The following is a 22,347-nucleotide window of genomic DNA, read 5'->3' as shown; positions in this document are numbered from 1 at the left end:
CCCACCAGCAGTGTAGGAGGATTCCCTGTTCTCATACCCTCTTCATCATTTACTATTTAGACTTTTTCATGATGGCCATTCTGACTAGTGAGAGGTGATACCTTGTATTTTTAATGCATTGCCCTAATAATTAGCAGTGTTGACCATCTTTTTTGTATGCTTATTGGCCATTGTGTGTTTTCCATGGAGAAATGTATTTGGGTCTTCTACCCATTTTTTGATTGGGTTGTTTGTTTTCTTGTTATTGAGGTATATGAAGTTTTTGTATATTTTGGAAATTAAGCCCTTGTTGGTCACATCATCATACTTTCTCCCGTTCTGTGAGTTGTCTTTTCATTTCATTTATAGTTTCCTTTGTTGTGTAAAAGCTTATTAAGTTTTATTGGGTCACATTTGTTTGTTTTTGCTTTTGTGTCTGTTGCCTTGGGAGACCTAAGAAAAGGATTTATGCCAAGACAAATTTTTAAAAGAGGAAAGTAACAAGTGTAAAGAGTGGAGAGTTGTTGTCAAACAGGGAAGCCAGTGGAGGGGTTTAGTCCTCAGATGGTCGTCTCACAAGACACACAAGGAGGAGAGTTGGTGTACTGGACGGGGAAGTTTGTCCTAATCTGCCATTCTGCAGTCTGTGTAGGCAGTGAGCTTCTCTGAATGTCCCCATGCATGTTCAGATTCCATTGTTCCTGGGTGTGTGTCTGGACATTGTCCAGTTCTTCCAAATTGTGTTGCCCCCTGGGCATCCTTTCTTATATCAGAAAAATAAAGAAAATACATGATTGACATTGGACAGAAGGGACACTGCATTTGAGCAAGTGTCCCTTTCTCCCTGCATTGTGTATTCTAGCCAACTGGCCCATCATTTGCCACTCTCATGCCCTCAAAATGTGTCTCTTCACAGCAACGGTGGCAGCCATGTACTACAGCTACTACATGCTGCCAGACGGCACCTACTGCCTGGCACCTCCCCCTCCAGGGGTTGACGTTGCCACTTACTACAGCACCCTGCCTGCCGGGGTGGCCGTGTCCAGCTCCACTGGAGTGACTGCCACTGCCCCACCCCCTCCAGGGACCACGCCACCTCCCCCACCAACCACGGCGGAGACGAGCAGTGGGGTGACCTCCACCACCATCACCACAAGGTATGCTCTCCTGCTGACCACCTGGAGCATGTGTGTTCTTGGATTGGGCTTCTTTATAATGTGGGTCACACAGAGGGTCTCTGTTATCTGAGTATTTATTATCTAAGTCCCCACGTTACAGGGTTGATCATGAGGCACTTAGAGCAGTGAGATTTAACCAACTGAGAAAATTCCCTCACTGTTAGCATCCCACACCCCTCCCCTGAGCCCCAGCATCTGTTCTTTGTGTCACCATCTCAGGTAGACAGTATAGGGCATAGTCAGTATGGAGTCCAGTTATTTGCCAAAAACCCGGATTCCGTAAAGTTGATGCAAGTGGGAAACGGGAACCTGGCCGTCAGCCCAGCAAACCATTGACTCACAGAGCTAGCACGGCAGGGACTAAACCCCCAGCCCTTGTCAGGGGTGGTGTGGAGGGGACTCTGAGTGTCTCAGTTGACCAGGCACTTTGTAAGAGGCACTGGAACGTGCTGAAAATATGCTCAGGAAACTTGACAGAACACTTGGGTATTTTTGTAGAAATGACCCACTTTCTGAATGTGCTAGAAAGTCAAAGATGAAACTATGGGTGATGAATTATGCTAGCCAGCATTTTTAAGATAAAAAAATCCACACTTGGTTTATTCTTGGTTACTTCTGAGAATTAGCAATTGGAGGGAAACGGGAGGAGATGATCCTATTTTCATGACCTTAAGTGTCACTTTGAGTAAAACCCCTATTTTCACAATCAGCAATGATATTTCAGTCCCTGTTTCAAGTGGGTTGGCTTTGATTCGTTTTCTGGAGTCCCAGTCATCTCAGATAAGCGCATCCCTGTCTCTGTGTAACTTACCTATTGGTGGGAACTGAGACAGTGCAAGTCCTCCTCCAGCCGCTGTGCTGGCTGCCCCGACCAGTGATCTGGGGGAGGGCCTAGTGCTGTGGGTGTGACCCTGTTCATCTTTGCAGTGCACTTGCTCCTGTGGCCACCATCATCCCCCCACCCCCCGACATCCAGCCTGTGATTGACAAGTTGGCAGAGTACGTGGCCAGGAACGGCCTTAAGTTTGAGACCAGCGTGCGGGCCAAGAATGATCAACGGTGAGTGAAAGAGTTTATATGGGATAGGTAGATGGTATTTGAGGTTTAGTTTAGCTTCTTTTTTTAACCTAGCTACATAATTCTTTATATATATACATATATATTTAATCCTATGTTTAGATAAATACATCTTGTTCAATTACTTTGAGTTGGGGTGGTGGTCTTCTTTATTGTTACAATTTTTTATTCATTCAGTTTGTTTTGCTTCATTTTTTAAAAATATTGGACCTGCCTAAAATAAAAGTCAGTAATTCATGCTTTTCAAGAATCTGCTGTTGAAGTTTAGACCCAACTTCACCTTGTGTTTTTAATCAAATAATGTTCCATGCTCAGATTGTTAACGTAAAAACAGGAGGCTGTGGTTGCAGCATGATCTTTGTACCGTGGATGAGCTCTCTGCCCCTGTCTCCCGGGTCTGTAAACTGAGTGGGGGGTGTTGTGGCTGCCACAAGGGGTTGTTGAGATCCTAGGAGTCAGTCACTGTGAAGTTGGAGCAGGTGTGGTTGGTCAGATCTGAGGTGTTGCAGTGAGCGTGTCTTATTGAATGGCTCAACCCTTCTCTGTTGCTAGGTTTGAGTTCCTGCAGCCTTGGCACCAGTATAATGCCTATTATGAGTTTAAGAAGCAGTTCTTCCTCCAGAAAGAAGGGGGTGAGAACGCACAGGTATGTGTGGGAAGAACGGTCTGATTCTCAAGATGTGTATTAATAGGGCTTATACATTTTACACTTGCTTTTAGGTGTAATGGATGTCTTGCTTTTACTGACTTACTTTCTCCCCTCTCTCTGTTTTATACCTGTTAAAACCTTTGACCACATTCACAGTTCGTTGATGATCATTTGTCCAGTCAAGGGTGCTGCCCACCATTGTCCTTGAGGGCCGCCTGCTAGCAGCTCCCTTCACAACTTCCCTCCCTGCAAACGGCCCCACGTTTGATTCTTAGGTACCTGTTGGAAGCATTTCTTCCTGTCCTTATAATCCTTCTTCTGCCTCTCCTCTCCTCTCCTTATTTACATGGACACCCTGATGTTTTTCAAAACCTGTTTTGGTAGAAAACATATCAGTGGATTTCCTCAGGTTTTTATCTCTGACTCCTCAAACTGAAGAAAACCGACTTATCTGCAGGTTCCAGGCATAATTTGGTGTTCTAAATGTGTTCTCAGTGATCCATTTCCACAGAAGTTGTGGGCATTTGTTCCCAAAATGGTGTTAGAGGGGAAATATCTCCTTATACGCCTCTTTTCGGTCTGTTCTATCAGAAAATAGTAAATCTGAGTTAGAAAGTATGCTCCTTAGTGTTACTTAGGCAGTAACATAGCAGTGCTATTGTCCCATGAAATATACACACACTGTGTCTGTTTCCTGACAAATCCTGCGTCACTTCCGGTGAGCAGTTCAGAGTCATGTTGTAACCTCTGCAGGCTGTGTCAGCGCCAGAAGAGACTCCTGCAGAGCCTGCTCCTGAAAAGCCGAGTGACGCTGGGGAAGATAGTGTGTCTGAAGACGCAGCCGACGCAGGGGGAAGAGGTGTCTCCTCGGGGAAGAAGGAGGCGTCGTCCAGCAGAGCTGTCCCAGACGGGAAGCTTGTGAAAGGTACGCTGCCCTCACTACCGAGAGTTCCATTCTTGATCTTGTACCTCGTAGGTGTCACTTTAAATTAACAAGGAAGAGTGCTAGACCACTCACGGTCAGCTGCCTTCAACCACAGGACAGGAGGGAATGGCTGCCCCTTTTAAGTTGCTGTAATGAAACTTGCTTACTTCATAGCATATGGGTTAGCCAACAAGTTTGTTCAAGTTTTTCTGTACTGTCTTATGGAAAAACCTGAACAAGCTTTTTGGCCAACCCAGTACTTTCTTGATTTTGAATTTGGGGTCATTTGGATACAAACTCATCTTAGGTATACATTTGGTTAACAGTCTGTACTTGTGTTAGGGCTAATGGAAGCGTTTAGAATTTTTCAAATAATATTTTGTACCCCCTTGGACTTCTGAAACTACATTCAGACTATTGTGCCGATGGAATTAGTTTTCTTTATTTGTTAAGGCAGTTCCCTTGAGGGTCTTTACCAGGCAGTATTCCATTCAGGTATTCCCAATGTGGGAGACCTGGGTTCGATTCCTGGGTCGGGAAGACCCCCTGGAGAAGGAAATGGCAACCCACTCCAGTATTCTTGCCTGGAGAATCCCATGGACAGAGGAGCCTTGTAGGCTACAGTCCACCGGGTTGCAAAGAGTCGGACACGACTGAGCGACTTCACTTTCACCAGGCAGTATTCCATTCACTCCATTCCAGTTTCCCTTTATGTTCTTGGGAGGAGTTTTTCGTCTACCAGGACAGACATATAGAAAGAAAAAAGCTGACACAGGCACATTAGCAGAGAACCCTGTGTGGGTAGAACATGCGAAGAAGCAGTGAATTCCACCAAGTGGGAACAAGAAAGGGCGTGCAGAGGGAAAGGGACTCCCAGAAACAGGCTCACACCCAGGCATGGGCGGTGCCATCTGAAACGCGTGGCTGGTTCAGAGATGGGAAGCGGTCCGAGCGACTCAGGTGTCAAGTGGGGCATCCCCACCAAGGTAGCCTCAGCCAGCTTGTGGGGCTCTGCCCTCCCGGTGGGTCCTGAGGCTCCCGACAGGGGCAAAACACCTTACAGCTTAGATCAGAGGAGTCTCTTTGCCCCGTGTGGGGAGTGTGTGAAGCAGAAACCACGTGGGAGGTTTGCAGTGAAGCTGATGGCCTCAGGTGGAGGAGGGGCACTAGAGCTAGTGCTGGGGCGAGAGGAGAGGCAGGAGGTGCAGGATGGGCCAGGACCACAGGAGGGCCTTTCCCAGCAACCAAAGACAAGGTTCTCAAGAGTGACCAGAATGACCCAAACGAATAACTAGGGAACCAGTGATTTAGGAGAGTAGGAAAGCATCTGTAAGCCTCTCAGCATAGGAGGTTCCCTGAGCATGCGTGTTTCATCTCTCACCCCTCCCAGCTGTCTTCAGACTCTCCTTGGAATAACCAAAGGAATGTAGTAAGTAGAGAGTAAAAACCGTTACTAGTAAAGCAATTATTCTTCAATTAAAAATTATAAAAGGAGGGTGGGGTTGGTTACTGCTCCAAAAGCTGGGGGAACATGCTTAAGAAAGACAAGCCGGCCCATCTGGACTTTAGTTAATAGGAACAAGCCGGACATTTGGGGAGTCAGTGGCAGTGACCCCCAGGAGAATCCACTGTCAACCAAAGAAGGGAGCAGGCCAAAGACCAGAACAGCCAGGAGCATCTGAGGGCAGCTGGGCCCTGTCAGTGTGATCCAATGCAGTGGGTCAGCCCCTCAGCCAAGGTTACTGCCCTCCATGAGGCACCCTCCACTCTCCTGTGAGTGCCCAGTAATTCAGCAGATGAAACCATGCTCGCCTCCTTGCACTCTCTGAGCCTGAGACGCCTGAGAGCTGCAGGTGTCTAACAGAACCCACCCTGCCCGAGACAGGTCACTGCACCTGCAGAGAAGCAAGAGTTCAGAAGGACATGCATCTGAGCCCTTGGAAGCAGTTACTAAGTTATAGAAAAATTCTTTTACTCTCTGATTTCTATTCTCACAGAATTAAAAGGTACTGTAAAATTAGTGTAACTGATAATCCAACATCTGGAAAAGATTTAGAAAAAGATTGCCAATTTTTAAAATATAATAAAGCACTCAAAATCAGATTGGATGAGAAAACAAGTTCAGAATTTTCCTCAGATTTCCAAGGAAAAGGATAAAGATGGAAGAAAAGCCATCTAGAAAGAAAAATAGGTTGTTCTCCACAGGGGGAAAAAAGCAGGCTGGCACATTAGACATGTATCTGTGGCATTAAATGCCAGGGAATTAAGGTATATCAGATTCTGAATGCAAAGTATTCTAAACGCTGGAGCAGAGTTTACAGATGTGGCATGCCCTAAAATAGTCAAAGAAAGTGAAAACGACTATTATCAAAAAATTATCAAATGTAGTGAAAACTTAAAAGAAAAACCTATAACTTCTTATGCTTGTGTTGGTAAAGAAAAAATGAAAACAAACCAAGCATTCAACTCAAGAACCTAGGAAGAAACTATAAAATGCATGTAAGGAAAGCAGAAAAGAAAATCACTAAAAAAAGCAGAAATCAGTGAGGAAATACTAAAAGACCAGTAAAACTTTTCATCATTGTGCAAGTTTAATACAGTGTAGAAAAGAAAGCAAATGCACACATAATGAGAAAAAAAGGAAGAAAAAAACTTATTTTTAAGTACACAGAAACAATATATATAACTAAATTTGAAAATTTTGAAAATAAATGATAAGATTGTCTAAGAAAGTATGAATTGCTAAAATGATCTCCAGAGAGGCAGTAAAATAGATCTATAGGCCTAAAAGAATTTAGAAAACATTGGTCAATGAAATACCTCTAAAATCAGGCAGGCCAGGACAAAGTCAAGGTCAGGGTAATTGTGATTTAAGCTCCTCCAGAGCCCAAAGATCGAAAGTTTAAAAGTTCATGAGCCCCAGTACCTTAGCCTCACAAAGCCTAGCAATGTGCAGGCCAGGAGCCCTGGGAAGCCCAGGTGTTAGCTTCTTAGATGGAAGCAGGTTCGGAAGGGCAGTAAGAGCAAGTGTGGGCAGGTGGGGTTCCTTGCAGAAGTCCCAGTGTGGCACCGTGCCACAAAATCTCCCAGTACAGCCAGTCTTAGCACCAGACAGGTGCCGGAACAGCACCCACAGTTCCCGAGATGCTTATGAGACAGCTTCCCTAGTATGACAATAACTGATGTTGAAAAAACAGGCTCTCCATTTGAAAAAAATTAGACTATTACACCCCACTTGACAATAAATAATGATTCCAGACAAAGTGTTTAAATGCAGAAACTAAAACCATGAAAGGAGAAGAAAATTAGATAGTTCTTTCCTAGTCTTTAGAGTTGGAAAGGACTGCCTAAGAATTTAAGCCATAAATGATAAAGAAAGATTAATAGGTCTGACGGGAGCTGGGCCCATATAGAGTTGAAAGACAAATGTCAGGACAGCAGTGATTGCTAATAATAACAGAAGATAAAAGGTCAAAATCCTTGCTATATGAAGAGCTCTTGTGAATCAATAAGAAAAGTCACTGCAGTAGAAAAACAAAGGGCACGAAAAGATAGTTCACAAAAGAAAAATAGGTGGTACGTGAACAGATTTTTAAAATATATCTTCACTGACAAGATACTGTTCTTTGCCTCCACTTTGGTAAGTTAAAGTAAAAGAGAGGGTGTGGGCGGCTGGGCCCTCACACACCGTCCGTGGAGTGTTGTTGATAAGACCTCTCTAGAGGAGGAAGCCTGATGGTGGAGACCCACCTTAAACACAGACGCCCTCCCGCTCCTGGAAATGGCTGGTTCCCCAGGCTGTCTCGGCCAGGTGTTCATCACAAGGCTCATGAGCTTTCAAAAATAAAAAATTGGGAACAGCTGTGGGAGATTGAAATAAACTGGCAGGTCCACACTAAGGATATGACTGCCATTTATTAAAATGATGTATGTTGACATGGAAAGATGTCTACACTTGTTAAGTGGAAATAATAAGCGGGCTAAAACCTGTAAAGCATGGTCCCATTGTCCTGTATTAGTGCACATGCGTATGTTTGTGCCTCGGAACCATCCACTGATAATATTCAGATCGTTTTTTTCCCATATCCAAATTGCAGTTGGTCTTTCATTTTGTTCACCTGTGTTTTCACAATTTCCCACCAAGAACATATTTTACCATAGAAGTTAAAAGTTATTAATGACCTTAAGAAAGGAAGCATATCTGATGTGGAAGGCGGAGGGCCAGACACTGTGGGTTCACGCACAAGTGTTTCCTGAGAGTCGGTGCAGACCTGGGCCACATTAGTGCTGCAGTCCTTGCCTGTTCCAGGCTCCAGGTGAGCAGACCACACACTCAGTACAAACTGTGAAGAGTGGCCTGAAGGAGGAGAGGCCAGCAGGCCCTGCCGAGGAGAGGCTTCATTTGAGGAGAGCCGAGGAAGAAAGCCAGGCGAGGAAAAGCGGGCGACAGCTCCAGTCGAAGGACAGGGCTGGCCTGGAACACAGTGGGAGAGGTGGCCAGGAGCCTGGGCTGCCTCCTAACACAACAGGACACTGAAGGCTGTAAGAAGTGCTCTTCACATGTTATGATGTGACTTGCAAATAAGCTTCCATGTAGAAGCAATAGTTGTAAATTGAATAATTCTACAAAGGAAGTAATTCCTAATCGCCTGCTTTCTGGCTGAGCTACATTGGGAAAGTTACTTCACCTTTTTAACCTGCTTCCTTATCTGTAATGGGGAGGCCTGCTCATTTCTGTCTCTTCCTGGGGTCGCAAATGTGAAGTGAGGTGAGGCGTGTAGACTGCGTATTAGTCAGTTCTCTTATTTTAAGTCACTTTAAAGTATATGCATGGTGTTGGCGTGCATTAAGCTGTGTTCCAGATGTTTTCCTTTTAATGTATTTGTTGGTTGAATTTATTTTAGTTTGGAGGCCTGAAGATGGGGAGTAATTGTTTTAAAATTGTTTTATGATATAGTACTTTAGCCCCAAGTTAACTTGAGTAATTCTGATTAACAGTTAACTGAAGTTTTCTTTTATAGTGACATGTTTCTTTGACTTTGATTTATTAAAGAGACCTAGAGGCAATACAGGGTTAATGTTATGATACTTTTTTCTTATGAAAAAATTTCAAACAAGTGCAAAAACAGAGTCTGGCAGAATAGTCACCACACACACGTGCAGCACTGAGCGTCCAGCTCCCGTGGCCAGCACGGACTGATTTTATCTATACACTCAGTCCAGCCCACCCCTAGGATATTCTGAAGCAGATTCCAACATCTTGGCGTTTTATCCATCAGTGTGAGTGCATGTATCTCCAAAAGATAAGGGCTGTTCTTAACCACAGCGATTAATATTGACTCTCCCAACAAAGTGTATTTTTCCTTCTGTGTTCTTTGTCTGGGGTTTATTAGGAACGTGCACCACCCTGCACAGTCCAAGTGCATAGCATTGCATACTCCACACAGAGACTGATTTTGCCCCTTTGATTCTGACTATAAAAAAGCACTTTGTGTGTGCCTTAGTCGCTCAGTCGTGTCTCTTAGCCACCCCATGGACTGTAGCCCGCTAGACTCCTCTGTCCATGGAATTCTCCAGGCAAGAATACTGGAATGGGTAGCCGTTCCCTTCTCCACGGGATCTTCCTGACCCAGGGATCAAACCCGGGTGTCCTGCATTGCAGGCACATTCTTTACCATCGGAGCCATCAGGGAAGCCCACTTCACCAACATTGAACATCTTAGAGTGTGCTTTGTAGCTTGAGGTGATTATTGACAAGAGATGATTATATGTTGCTGAATGGGTTATTTGCCAGCTTCAAGTCACACATGGATTTGGAACCATAAAATGCTGAAAGTGGGGATGCCTCGGGGGTCAGCTGAGTCAGCTCACCCTCACAACCCCAGCCACTTCAGAACCTGCCTTCATTAACCCAGATCCACTTCCTTCTCAGAGTCAGCCCATTTGTGCTGCACTTAAAATCACCCTTCATTGAGGTTTACTTGAATAGCTTCATCAGTAATAACACATGGTTTTTAAAACAAAGTATCTTATTACAACCAATTAGGTGTCCTTAGGAGCCATTTACCTAGTGTCTGAGGAAGAAGGGACCCAGTGAGTGAGTGATGAGTGGATGGGGGGAAGGGGAAGAAGATTGTTTCCTTTTGGGCCTTTGTATTTCTCTTAAATTAAAAATTCCAAATATTCTAGGAGAGAAAAAATTTGAACCACCTAAATTTTTGTTATCTTTGGTTTAAAATTGTCTTACAGGTTCAGAGAATAGTTTGACATAATGCCTGGCACAAAGTAGGCACCCAGTCAAATGTTTGCTGAATAAAGGAAGAGATTATCTTGCTTTTGTTTAAAAAAAAAAAAAAGTTTATTTTATATAGTTGGGATTTTTTTTTTTTAGAAGTAACTTTTAATAGTGGAGTCGCATCATATGCTTACTTACAGAAACTCAGCTATGTGCTGAGCCCAGAAAAAGAAGGAAAATATCAACAAAAATTGACCATTTGGCCCTGAAGTGACCCCAGCTGGCACTCGGTGTGTGCGTCCTGACGTGGCCCGAGTTGGAGCCAGTGCTTTGCAGTGCCCTGCATCTGGCCTGGGGTGTGTGACATCCTTCTAAAGGCTCTCTGACATCTTGGGCACTACCTACGGCCCCTAGACCCTCCCTCTGCGTAAGATGTGGCTCCACTCCAGATGTTGCTCCCACCAACTGATGCTCATGTGAATGGTGGGGCCGAGATTTTTGCTCTGTGCTTCCAGTTACTTAAAAATGTATTACCATTTTCACCTTTTCTCAATAGCTTCATTTGCTCCAATAAGCTTTGCAATCAAGGCCAAAGAAAATGATCTACTTCCCCTGGAAAAAAATCGTGTTAAGCTAGATGATGACAGTGATGATGATGAAGAAAGCAAAGAAGGCCAAGAAAGTTCTAGTAGTGCTACAAACACTAACCCGGCAGTTGCCCCACCCTGTGTAGTTGTTGAGGAGAAGCGGCCTCAACTTACCCAGGAGGAGCTAGAAGCAAAGCAAGGTTTGTCAAATGTTTTAAACTTCTTAAAAGAAAAGTATGTACATACAAGATTAACCTACTAAGCCAAAAGTGCGGGACTGCCGACTAGAGTCTCCAGCCTTTGGAAGCCGACCACTGGGGAGCTGTGTGATGTTTTTGTTCAGCTGAGAAGCTCTCAGTCAAGTGAGGAGCACTGCTGTTCATTAAGCTCAGATGCAGTGCCCTCGGCGATTTGTTTTCCGAGGAGGAGCTGAGAGTGGCCAAGAGTGCTTTAATAGCAGCCCTGGGGCAAATGCTCAGCCCATGTTCCCAGCTCGGGTTAATGTTTTGAGCCAGCAGGTGCCCTTCTGTGAGGCCTCTCCCTACAGAACCATCGGACCCTTGAAGGGGCCGGGGCCCCTGCTGGTTTTCAGACTGCGGCTCGTCTTTATGGGTCACAGTGTGGCCGCCGCTCGCCTCTGATGCATGACCAGCAGTGTTCTACCCTTCTTTCAAAATAAGCACTGTTCTTCTGGTTTTGTGAATTGCTTTTTCTATGTATACACAGACAGATCACATAGCATTGATAAAAGATAACTCTTTAACCACAGGAGGTCCTAGAACTTTCGATATGCTGTAGTTCCTCTCCCCAGCACACGTGTGTTCATGCCTGTGTTGCTAAATCTACATTTACTGCGTGTGAACTCAACTGTGTGTCGGTTCATTTGGCATAAAACACTTTTCACAGAGTGTTCATTGCCTGGTATGGCTGTTTGGGCACTTGTATATGAGAACCATTCCAAGAGTCTCATCATTCCAGGTTTCACTGCTATGGAACCCCATCAGCTTTCTGACTTTGAGTTTGAAAGTAAATTTATGAAAAGTACTAATAATAAGCATTATAAACTAATTCTCTCAGAAATCTGTTTGCCTGATTTGTTGACCTTTCCTGAAATCAGTATCATGTTCATGTTTTTAAAGTAACTGCATTGTATCTCATGGCCATGCTACTGCCCGTGAAAATTAAGACAGCAAGGTATTTATACAATACTGCTTGCTCTAAACATCTTTTTTCTTTGTTTATTCCTTAAGCAAAGCAAAAGTTGGAGGATCGACTGGCAGCTGCTGCCAGGGAAAAGCTGGCCCAAGCGTCTAAGGAATCAAAGGAGAAACAGCTCCAAGCAGAACGTAAAAGAAAAGCCGCTTTATTTTTACAGACCTTAAAAAATCCTCTGCCAGAAGCAGAAGTCGGAAAAGTTGAAGAGAGTCCTTTCAGCATAGAGGTGAGTTTTAAAAGGGTCCACATCAGTGCTCTGAACTAAGCACCATTGGTAGAAGTACCTGCGTGTGAATCCTGCAGCCTCTCAGCTCTCGAGCTGCGTGAAGGCTATGAGCAGCCCCTGCGCTTCTCCCCGGTGGGATGGAGCGCCTGTCCAGGCAGACCGTGGAGGGACCATGGAGTTCAGTTCCAGACCTGGCAGCAAAGTGAGGCACGCACATTTCTTGGTTTCCCCATGTGTGTAACAGTTATTACACTATACCGTAGTCTCTGAAGTGTGCAAGCACATATGCCTGAAAGATAAATATATACTTTAATTTAAAAATCCTTTGATGCCCAAAAATGCCAGCCATCATCTGAGCCTTTAGCAAGTCGTAACCTTTTTGCAGTAGTAACTTCGCTGATCACAGATCAAATAATGAAAAAGGTTTGAAATAATGCAAGAATTAACCAGACTGTGACACAGATGTGAAGTAAGCATATGTCGTTGGGAGGATGGCCTTAATAGATTCACTTGGCACAGAGGTGCCACAAACCTGCAATTTGTAAAAAAAAAAAAACAGTATCTGTGAATTCCAACAATTTGGGAAAAAACAAACCATAGTATCTGTGAAAATGAGGTCTGCCTGTACTGTATAGCTGGCGTCAGCAAGAGTCTGATGAAAATTCCCATAACTCACATACACACACCACATTCTGGGTGCAGGGTCAGAGTCCAGGCCTCTGGGCCCAGGTTGGGAGCCTGTGCTTTGTGGTGACCTCACAGGAGCAACGGAACTTCACCTCGCACCCACCTCAGGCCTGGACAGACCCACCAGAGCACTCATGTTCCTGCCGTCACAGCAACCCTGAGCTCACACTTAGGCTTATGGTCTTACTCAGGGATCTGGGTTACTATCAGCACTTCAATTAAAAGAAAAGTTAGATAAGATACGGTCACTGTCATCTTCTCTTAAGACAAGTTGTGAGGTCAGAGCCTCACAACTCTTTCGTAAGCTGTAGGACCAGAACTTAGCCCCCTGGCCCATTTCCTCCCTTCAGAAGGCTGTGGAGGGGGGCTTGGACCACTCAGAGCAGGGCTCACGCCACTTCACCAAGTGTCCCCGAAATGTCTTTTGCAGCTCTTTCCCCTGTAATGTAGAACGGGCCCTGTGCGTCTTTTACTTTAATTACGTTGACATTTCTAAGAGTTTAGAGCCATTATTCACAACTGATTTTTGCTACATGTAGCCACAGGTTTATTTGTTTCTCCGTGGAAAGCAGCATTTTTCAGCATTGTGTTGAAGGTCAAATCGGCTTTCTCACCTCAGGAGTCAGTCAGAAATTCAAATCTGGCAGGAGGCCTCAAAAATAATAGCTGGATCAGACTGGGGAGCAGCGAGCGCTGGCTTACATGGCACCTTCAGACGCGTCCGTCCCCCCTTGGGGAGGGCCTCGCTGCCACCAGCCGGGCCAAAAACAGGAAGGCACCCTCGGTCATCGCCCAGCTTTGGGAGGACCTCTGGACCAGTGCAGGGGTGAAACTGGCAGCCACTAAGACTGCGTTAGATGTAAAAGGAAGAAGAGGCAGGATACGGAGTAGCTCCACTTCTATGGTTGCAGCTGTAAAAATTATGCATATAGCACCAGGGCAGGGAACTTAGGAAGACAGGGAACTGCCTCCACGGGAGGGGTGTGAGTGGCTATTTTCATTTTCCTTATTGTTTGGATGTCACTTGGGCAGTGAATAAAGGACTGAATTAAAAGTTTTCCACATACATAGATACTTTAACCAATTATTCTACATGGGTGCATCTATATTTTCTAATAAAATTGTGTCTAAATGCAAACTCAATCACAGCCAGAGTCATTCATCCTTAATCCAGTTTTTCTGTCTGCTGTACTGCCAGTATTGTCACAGGTACCAGAATCGCTTCTCTATAAACACAAGATAGCCTGAGACTTAGGTTCGTACCCTGTTTGTCTTTTTTGTGGCATCTCCCACTGTGTTCTTTTCAAGTATGTATTTTAAATCTGTAGTACCTTAGAAATGAGTGCTTATGCTTCATGTTTAAATCATTGGGTCGATCTTCCTGGACGTCTAGTGGGAAAGATTATAGCTACTAAACTATTTCAACAAAAATGTTAACAGTACTTGCAGGTGGTGATATCTTTAATGACTTTGAAACAAAATACGTGAATTAAATTGGCAGCTATCATAAATGAGATTCACACTTGAAAATATTTTCAGTCTAAAGCAGTTTCTGGAGACAGGTGACCCTGACTCTGTTGACCATTTCCTGTGCACTTAACTCCCAGGCTGACATGTCCGACCCCACTGCTCAGGTGTATTATTTCAGTGTCCAGGGGACTTGGAGTTCAGTGGCGTCAATTTTGGTTCCAGCTTGTGCTTCTTCCAGCCCAGCGTTTCTCATGATGTACTATGCATATAAGTTAAATAAGCAGGGTGACAATATACGGCCTTGACGGACTCCTTTTCCTATTTGGAACCAGTCTGTTGTTCCATGTCCAGTCCTAACTGTTGCTTCCTGACCTGCATAGAGATTTCTTAAGAGGCAGATCAGGTGGTCTGGTATTCCCATCTCTTTCAGAATTTTCCACAGTTGATTGTGATCCACACAGTCAAAGGCTTTGGCATAGTCAGTAAAGCAGAAATAGATGTTTTTCTGGAACTCTCTTCCTTTTTCCATGATCCAGTGGATGTTGGCAATTTGATCTCTGGTTCCTCTGCCTTTTCTAAAACCAGCTTGCACATCTGGAGTGATGCTTGGTATGTAATAAACACTTGGTAACTGTTCATTGGATGCATGACCATCAGTCCTTTCACACATCAGCCCTTATATCAAGCTAATCTGCATGTGCTGTGCGCTGTTCACTCCTCCCTGCTCTCGGAAGCACGGGCCCTACTCAGGGTTTTACTGTATGACGGCTCCTGTGACTTGTGCGCTCACTGAGGTGAGTGTACCCACAGAGTAAATCCCTGACCGTGGAATTGTTATTACATTTCCGATTTTTAAATTTAATTCACCATTAAATTAGGCCCTACAGTGATTATTGCGGTCCCGGACTGGGGTGGGACTTTTTGTTTTTTTGTCTCCCTTGTGTATGAACATAGCTTTGTTGCCTCCCTGCCAGCGCTGGTTATCATCCGCCTTAATTCTCAGTCTGACAGGTGGGAAAATATGTTATCTCTTTGGTTTAACTGCATATTCTAATTATAGGGGACATTGAGTAACTTTTCACAGGTTTCACGGCCTTTCTGTTCTCCTGCTGAGAACACTCTCTATGGCCTTTGCTTTTCTCCTGGCTGACTGTCTGTCTCTGCTGTTTTTGTGTTAGCTCTGTGTCATCAGCATTACCAACAGTTTCTTTTTTGTCTTTTAATCTGCCCCACTGGGAATTTACTTCACTTTGAGGAGCATATAGCTAGGCACAATACAAACCACTAAATCACATCTTTTCCCACTAGTGTAAAGGGCTCCCTTTATTGTATACTAAATTCCCGCTTGTGTTTGGTCTATTTTTACATTCTTGTCTGTTAGTTCCATTGGTCTCTTTGTTAGGAGAGGTGATTTTATGTTTAGGTATAACTTTTAAGGATGTCTTGAAGTGTATTTATTGACATGGACAGATACTAGTTACGTTAAATGTTTAAGCGGTGTATAAAATATATACAAACCTGTTCATGAGTAGCACTTGGAAATCTGTGTATATACCGTCCCATTTTGTGTATGTGTGTCTGTGCACACGTGCACTGTTAATTCAAAATGAAGAGAAATCAGAAGTTTTGAATCAAGTCTCTGTTGAATCATGGCATCATTTCCGTGGTAACAACAGACTTCAGTACTTTGTTTAGATGCAGTAACTTTTTTCAGGTTAATGATCCTGCCAGGTTTAAGGTCCAGCAAGAGTTTGAAAAGAAAAGGGGAACAAAAATAACCCATGTTTGCTGAGCCTCTGTGATAATTCCGGGAGCTTTGGAGTATGAATTAGAAACCTGTTTCTCATAACCAGTCACTTTTGAGTGGTTGGCATCTACACGTGAACATTTCTACCACACCGGCCCTGTAAGGTGCAGAGCAGCTCTGAGTGTGTGGGTGAGGGCCCCGGGCCCCCAGGACAGCAGAGGGGGCACCGGGACTGTGAGGAACCTGGATCATTTGGAGAGGTGACAGTAGCGAGGAGGCCCAGAGGCTCACCTGTGGGGGAGGCCGGTGAAGCCTGTGCAGGCAGTGATAATGCCTGCAACCCTGCATCGAAGGGTCTGTGGAGGAGGCGCAGAACAAGTCAGTGACACAGGCAGGTCTGGGAGAGGCTGGACCACTGGCTGCAGTACAAGTGGGACACTGACGAGCTAAAGCAGTGTTTCCACGGGAAGGATATGTATGGAGTAGCATTGGCAAGGCTGGCAGCAGCACGCCCAAGCAAACACAGCTGATGAGAGGGGAGGAGAGGGTGCCAACAGAGTGGAAAATGCAGGGTCATCTGGACAGAGGCCTCAGCAGTCAGACCTGGGCCATTGCCCTGCTGGGAGGGTTGCAGGGCATGCCCAGCACGGGTAGAAATTTGCAAATACAGTTCTAGAGGATGCATTTCAAAGTCTGATTTCAAACGTTACCTTGAGTCTTTTGCATGATTATCCCATTTCCTAGTTAATGTAGTGTTACTTCAGAAATAAGATTTTATTTTAAAATGTGTGTTAGTCTGCTTTTGAGCAATTTGTTTTCCCACAGCAGGAAATAGTAGTTGCTAGTTTGTGTGTTAACTTGTTGACAAATACTTCATTGTGATCAAAGACAGATTAATATTTTTCAGTGTTAGCAACAAAAGGGATGTCAGTTTTTAAATACGCCTATGAGTATCTGATCTTTCTAAAGTTCCTTTTGATTTTGCCCGCTCACAACTCAAACCAGCCTATGCTCTCCCCACTGCCCATGATGATTTGTGCCTTAGTCATCCTTGTGTAATATTAACATTCTGTCCCTGAGAGGCCGCTTTGCTTGTTTGGCACTGGTTGCCATGTGGTTCTGTTGCTGTGTCTCCTGTGGGCATCACGGGCAGCTTCTCACAGGTCACTGTGTGCAGGGCCTTAGCCAGACACCTTCAGAAACCAGACACAGGACATGTGGGGCTGCAAGGAAGGTCTTGACTCAGCAGTGGCTTAGTCTCTCAGGTTATTCATATAATTTATAGTATAAATTAACGGGTCATTTGCCTCCTTCAGGATATACACTATACAGTATGGTAGCTGCTAACCACATGTGGCAATCTCAGTTTTGTTTCTGTTAAAGTTTTTTTTTTTTTTTAATGTAGACCATTTTTAAAGTCTTTATTGAATTTATTACAGTATTGCTTCTGTTTAATGATTTGATTTTTTTGGCCAGGAGGCATGTGGGAGAGACCAGGGATCAAGCCTGCACCCCCTGCATTGGAAGGCAGAGTCTTAACCACTGGACCACCAGGGGACTCCCTGGCAATTTCAGTTAAACTTAATTAAAATTTGGGCTTCAGGTCCTTGACCACATTAGCCATATTTCAGGTGCTCCATAGCCACACGTGGCTGGTAGCTAAATGCAGCAGATGGTGCAGAAACAGAACATTTCCACCACCACAGCACGGTCTACATTACAGAGCTAGCTGGGTTTTCATTCTTTTTTGCCAGTAGTTTAAAAATCCATATTGCTGCGTCAGTCAGGGCTCTATATTATACATGCTAGAAACCTACCCTACTGCCCCCAAACGACTTAAGCAAAACCACTAACTAGTTGGGTTTGCTTTCTGAGTTGTGAGGGTAGCCTAGCTCACAGGACGTCACAAGGCATCTCAAGGATGCATCCACAGGCCCAGCCTCCCCTGGCTGGCCACACTCTCCAGCTCTGTATTGTGACAGCTGTCATAAAATCAGTGTGCATTAAAAATAAATAAATAAAAATTGATAAACTTCTGTGTAGCCATTTTAATACTGAAGATGGAAGAAAAACATTTTTGGCATATTATTCTTTATTATTTCAAGAAAGATAAAAAATACAACTGAAATGCCAAAAAAGAAAATGTGTGCAGTGTATAGAGAAGGTGCTGCAGAAGATCAGATGTGTTAGAAGTGGTTTTTGAAGTTTAGTGCTGGAGATTTCTCACTAGACAAGGCTCCATAGTTGGGTAGACCAGTTGATAGCTTTCAAATTGAGACATTAATTAAGAACAATCAGTGTTATACCACCTGGGAGATAACTGACATACTCAAAATATTCAAATCAGGCACTGAGGATCATTTGTACCAGCTTGGTTGGGTTAATCACTTTGATGTCTGGACTCCATGTAAGTTAAGCAAGAAAACCTTCTTGACCATACTTCCCCATGCAATTCTTTACTGAAATGTAATGAAACAGTCCATTTTTAAAACAAATTGTGACAGGTGATGAAAGTAGATACAATAATGTGGAACAGAAGAGATCATGAGGCAGGCCAAATGCACCAAAGGCCAGTCTTCATTCAAAGAAAGTGATATTGTGTATATAGTAGTATTGGAGGTGAGTCCTCTATTATGAGCTACTTCCGGAAAACCAGACAGATTAATTCCAACAAGTACTGCTTCAAATAGACAAACTTAAAGCAGCACTCAACAAAAAGCGTCTGGAAATAGTCGACAGAAAACAAATAATCCTCCATTGGGGTAACACAAGATCACGCATTTCTTAATGATCAGGCAAAAACCACCTGGCTGAGGAGGCAGCTGTTTCCTTGGCTGAGAAGTTCTGATCCATCTGCTGTATTCACCAGATATTGCACCTTCAGATGTCCATGTATTTCAGTCTTTACAAAGTTCTCTTAGTGGAAAAAATTTCAGTTTCCTGAAAGACTATAAAAGGCACCTGGCTCAAAAAGATACAAAGTGTTGGAAAGATGGAGTTACAAAAGTGAGAGAAGTCGCTTAGTCACGGCTGACTCTTGGCAGCACTGTGGACTGTAGCCCACCAGGCTCCCCTCCATCCATGGGATTTTCCAGGCAAGAATACTGGAGTGGGTTGCCATCTTTTTCTCCAGGGGATCGTCCTGACCCAGGGATCGAACTCAGGCCTCCCACATTGCAGGCAGACTCTTTACCCTCTGAGCCACCAGGGAATCCCTGGGATTACAAAACTGCCTGGAAAACAGTAGAAGGTAGTAGAACAGAATGATGAGTATGTTGTTCAATGCAGTTCTTGGGGAAAATGAAAAATGTATCTTTTGTTTTTACTTAAAAACCAAAGGAGCTTTTTGGTCAACCCAGTAGTTCCATGGCTTGTGTCATAAATATCCATGAACTACTTCCTCTGTGTTGCTGGAGTGTGTACCCCACCGCCACCTGTGCACACAGGAACGCCTTTGGTGTAGTCGGAGAGGCCAGGATGCACCCCTGCCCTGTCGTGTGCCACGTGCTGGGATGCTCCCCGACACTGGAGGCCAAGAAGCCCACCTCCGGAGCAGTCATGGGGGCCCTGGGAGACCAGGTCCTCCTGCTTATGTTTGGGTAGAGCACCTGCATCTCTGCAAGTCTCTTAAACTCTGCATTTTTACTTACATTCTGGGCATAGGTACCCCTGTGGGCTACACTGGGCTTCTCCCTTGACTGCTGGTGACCCTGCATGAGAGGCATGACCTGAGTCTGTTTCTTCAGGTGCGGTCACGAGAGCCACTGCCCTGGGCTGTAGGATGCATCTTGAAGTTTCTGGGTTTCAGAAGCACTGGCATGTTGCGGAGAACGTACATCTCCAGACTGCTGAGACATGCTGGCGCATACAGCCTGCCCCTGGAGCCACCACTGTGGGGGCTACCACTTGGCATGTAGGATTGGTTATCCCGTTCTGTTGTTATTCTCAAGTCTAACTGCTTGGTTTTTAATGTCCTCTTTGTATTTTTAAGCTGAAAAAACAGTGAGGTCATCAGAATGCGTCATCTTAATTCTGCCCAGCCAAGCGCCACCCCCACCCCCACCCCCAAGTTGCTGATTTTTACTTTAATGGTGAAGGGTAATAGATCATTTTATTAGAATAAATGGATCTATGACTTAATTGCAAGTTATATTTTTAATATATTGATTTACTTATTCCCTCGCCTCAAAATGAAATAAACGATAACCACAGTGGTAAAATAAGTGTTACTAACGATGGGCATTAGGACAAAGGCAGCAGAAGCAGTAATGAAGCTCAGAGATACAAATCATCAGGCTGGCAGTAATGTATAAATAGGGATTCATCTAATGAGCTGCCTCTCCCCCTCCTGGCCTGGTGTGGCTGCCTGCAGCGCCCCGTCCCCCTGGTTCCTGTCCTTTGCAGATGTCCTTAGGGGGACATATTTTCCCCTTCTCCCCCTCCTAGTGCAGCGCTCATTATCACTCGTCAGTGCCATTCTTCTGTCCCCTGTGCTGGAGAAGGAGAAAGCCATCCTGTGTTTCTCTTCATTCAGCCATCACTTAGATAAAAGATGGAGTCTCAGTTCTCCTAAAACGGGCTCTCTGGTTCCCAGGGAAATTCCCCACAGCAGCCCCGACTGCCCTGCATTCCTAAAGGCCCTGGACCTTCAGCATTACCTTCAGCATTCCTAGAGGCCTCACGTGTGCTGGCCTGGAAATTCTTAGTGGTGACTTATTACCCCCAGTTCCATCTCACTTTTTCATGCGGGGGGTGTGTGTGTGTGTGTGCTCAGTCGTGTCTGACTCTCTGCGGTCCCATCGACTAGCCCACCAGGCTCCTCTGCCCATGGGATTCTCCAGGCAAGAATACTGGAGTAGGTTGCCATTTCCTCCTCCATGGTATCTTCCCGACCCAGGGATCCAACCTACATCCCTTGCATCTGCTGCATTGGCAGGTGAATTCTTTAGTGCCACCTGAGAAGACCTACATATATTCCTAATTTAGAGTCCATGGTTATTGGGGTTTTTTAATGCATTAAAAGCTGGTTTTCCAGCCTGGCAACAGCAGAGTTCTCTACAAGCTGATGGATGTGGGGGTGAAGGGGGCAGCATTTCCCTTCCTCCAACCTCTAAAGTTAGAAAACTCACTACATTTTATTAGTCTAAATTTATTGTATCACTTTGTATGTGTGTTTAGAAGTGCCAGAGTGGGAATTAGGTGTTCTTATATATAAAGTTTTGTGTCTACATGTTAGAATTGTTTAACAACAACCAATTATTTTAAAATTTAACCTGAAAAAATATTATTGCAGGACTTCCCTGGCGGTCCAGTGGTTAAGAATCCTCGATTCCACTGCAGGGGGCACAGGTTCGATCCCCAGTTGAGGAACTAAGATCCTTCAAGCCATGCCAAGTGACACCAAAAAAAAAAAAAAAAAGGAAGAAACAGATTACTGCACTAAAATAATTTGAAGTAAGAAAGACATTTTTGATAAGAAGAACTGTCTCATGATGAAATGGTTTCCCTGGAGACAGTTTAAGCAAAACCTTAAAAATGCCCTGGGCCGCATTGCCACGATGGAGAAGAGTGAAGGCCGGACAGGAACACCAGGCGGCTATGTGCCCTTCCACAGGGGGCCTGGTTACTAAGAGTATTTTCATGGGAATAAACTGCTTTGGGAGCAGGGCATATTGTTCTTGAGCAATTCTCAGCCCCACTGCCTCTCAGCTCACAGTGAATGAAAGATGTGAAGACAGTGTGTTGTGAGTGTAAACGACAGGAGGCTGGCAGGAAGGCAGCCCTGTTCTCTGGGCATGCCCGTATCGGAGGGGCGATATCTTTGGTGGCTGTCCCACAAGACCACCATCACGGTTCCTCTCAAGTCAGGGGAAGAAGCATAGCTTCAGAAGAATCATTTGCACAAAGTGTTGTTTTGCCTCATCCAGTTGGCCTTATCCAAATGGACCCAAGGAGAAGGGAAGCCAGGCCTGCTAGAGCCCACCATCCGCCAGCAGCTGCACCCACTCGGGGCTGCAGCCCCTGCCTGGGATTTTTTTTTTTTTTTTTTCATGAACCTTAACAGCTTGAAAGTTCTGAGGCACAAAATGATAAATTCCAGATTCTTCGGTGTCTCTCTGTGTATGGTGTTTACTGGCTGTAGTTAAAACTCACGTAAACTGAATCAAGGAAACGACCTTGCTCAGGATGAGGGAAAGGGGCTGAAGGGGGTGGCTGCAATTGCAAATATGAAATGCGGTTTGGGGGTGTTTTTTTGTGGTTTTCTTATGTGTGGCTTTTTTGTTTTTGTTTTTTGTAAATTCTTTTTTTTTTTTATCTTACATTGTGACATGGACAATGTTAATGTCAATAAAATAGGACTACCACATCATT

General features: G+C 44.6%; 1 protein-coding gene across 21 annotated transcripts in view; it reads left to right on the top strand.

Moving 5' to 3' along the window:
- The window catches only part of SFSWAP (splicing factor SWAP), an 81,024-nt gene that overhangs the window by 36,998 nt on the left and 21,679 nt on the right, over nucleotides 1–22,347 (top strand). For 12 of the 21 annotated variants that reach the window (XR_015144413.1, XR_015144409.1, XR_015144410.1 and 9 more), the window contains 6 exons: nucleotides 896–1,136; nucleotides 2,085–2,216; nucleotides 2,787–2,880; nucleotides 3,637–3,808; nucleotides 10,600–10,830; nucleotides 11,881–12,071. Coding sequence is in view for 14 of the 21 variants with exons in the window: in XM_086347232.1 (XP_086203358.1) it covers nucleotides 896–1,136; nucleotides 2,085–2,216; nucleotides 2,787–2,880; nucleotides 3,637–3,808; nucleotides 10,600–10,830; nucleotides 11,881–12,071 (1,061 nt within the window). In the remaining 7 variants the exon portion in view is untranslated. Of the gene's footprint in view, nucleotides 1–895; nucleotides 1,137–2,084; nucleotides 2,217–2,786; nucleotides 2,881–3,636; nucleotides 3,809–10,599; nucleotides 10,831–11,880; nucleotides 12,072–19,721; nucleotides 20,116–21,268; nucleotides 22,346–22,347 lie in introns of those variants that run through there. The other 9 variants (XR_015144414.1, XM_086347233.1, XM_086347231.1 and 6 more) reach the window with 3 other exon arrangements.

This window comes from Bos grunniens, chromosome 17 (genome assembly GCF_055505025.1).
Source record: "Bos grunniens cultivar Pamir isolate PY7600 chromosome 17, Bosgru_T2T1.0, whole genome shotgun sequence".
In the NCBI taxonomy this organism is placed as follows: domain Eukaryota; kingdom Metazoa; phylum Chordata; class Mammalia; order Artiodactyla; family Bovidae; genus Bos; species Bos grunniens.
Note: the sequence above shows the minus strand (reverse complement) of the source record. Positions and strands in the feature narration are given on the sequence as shown.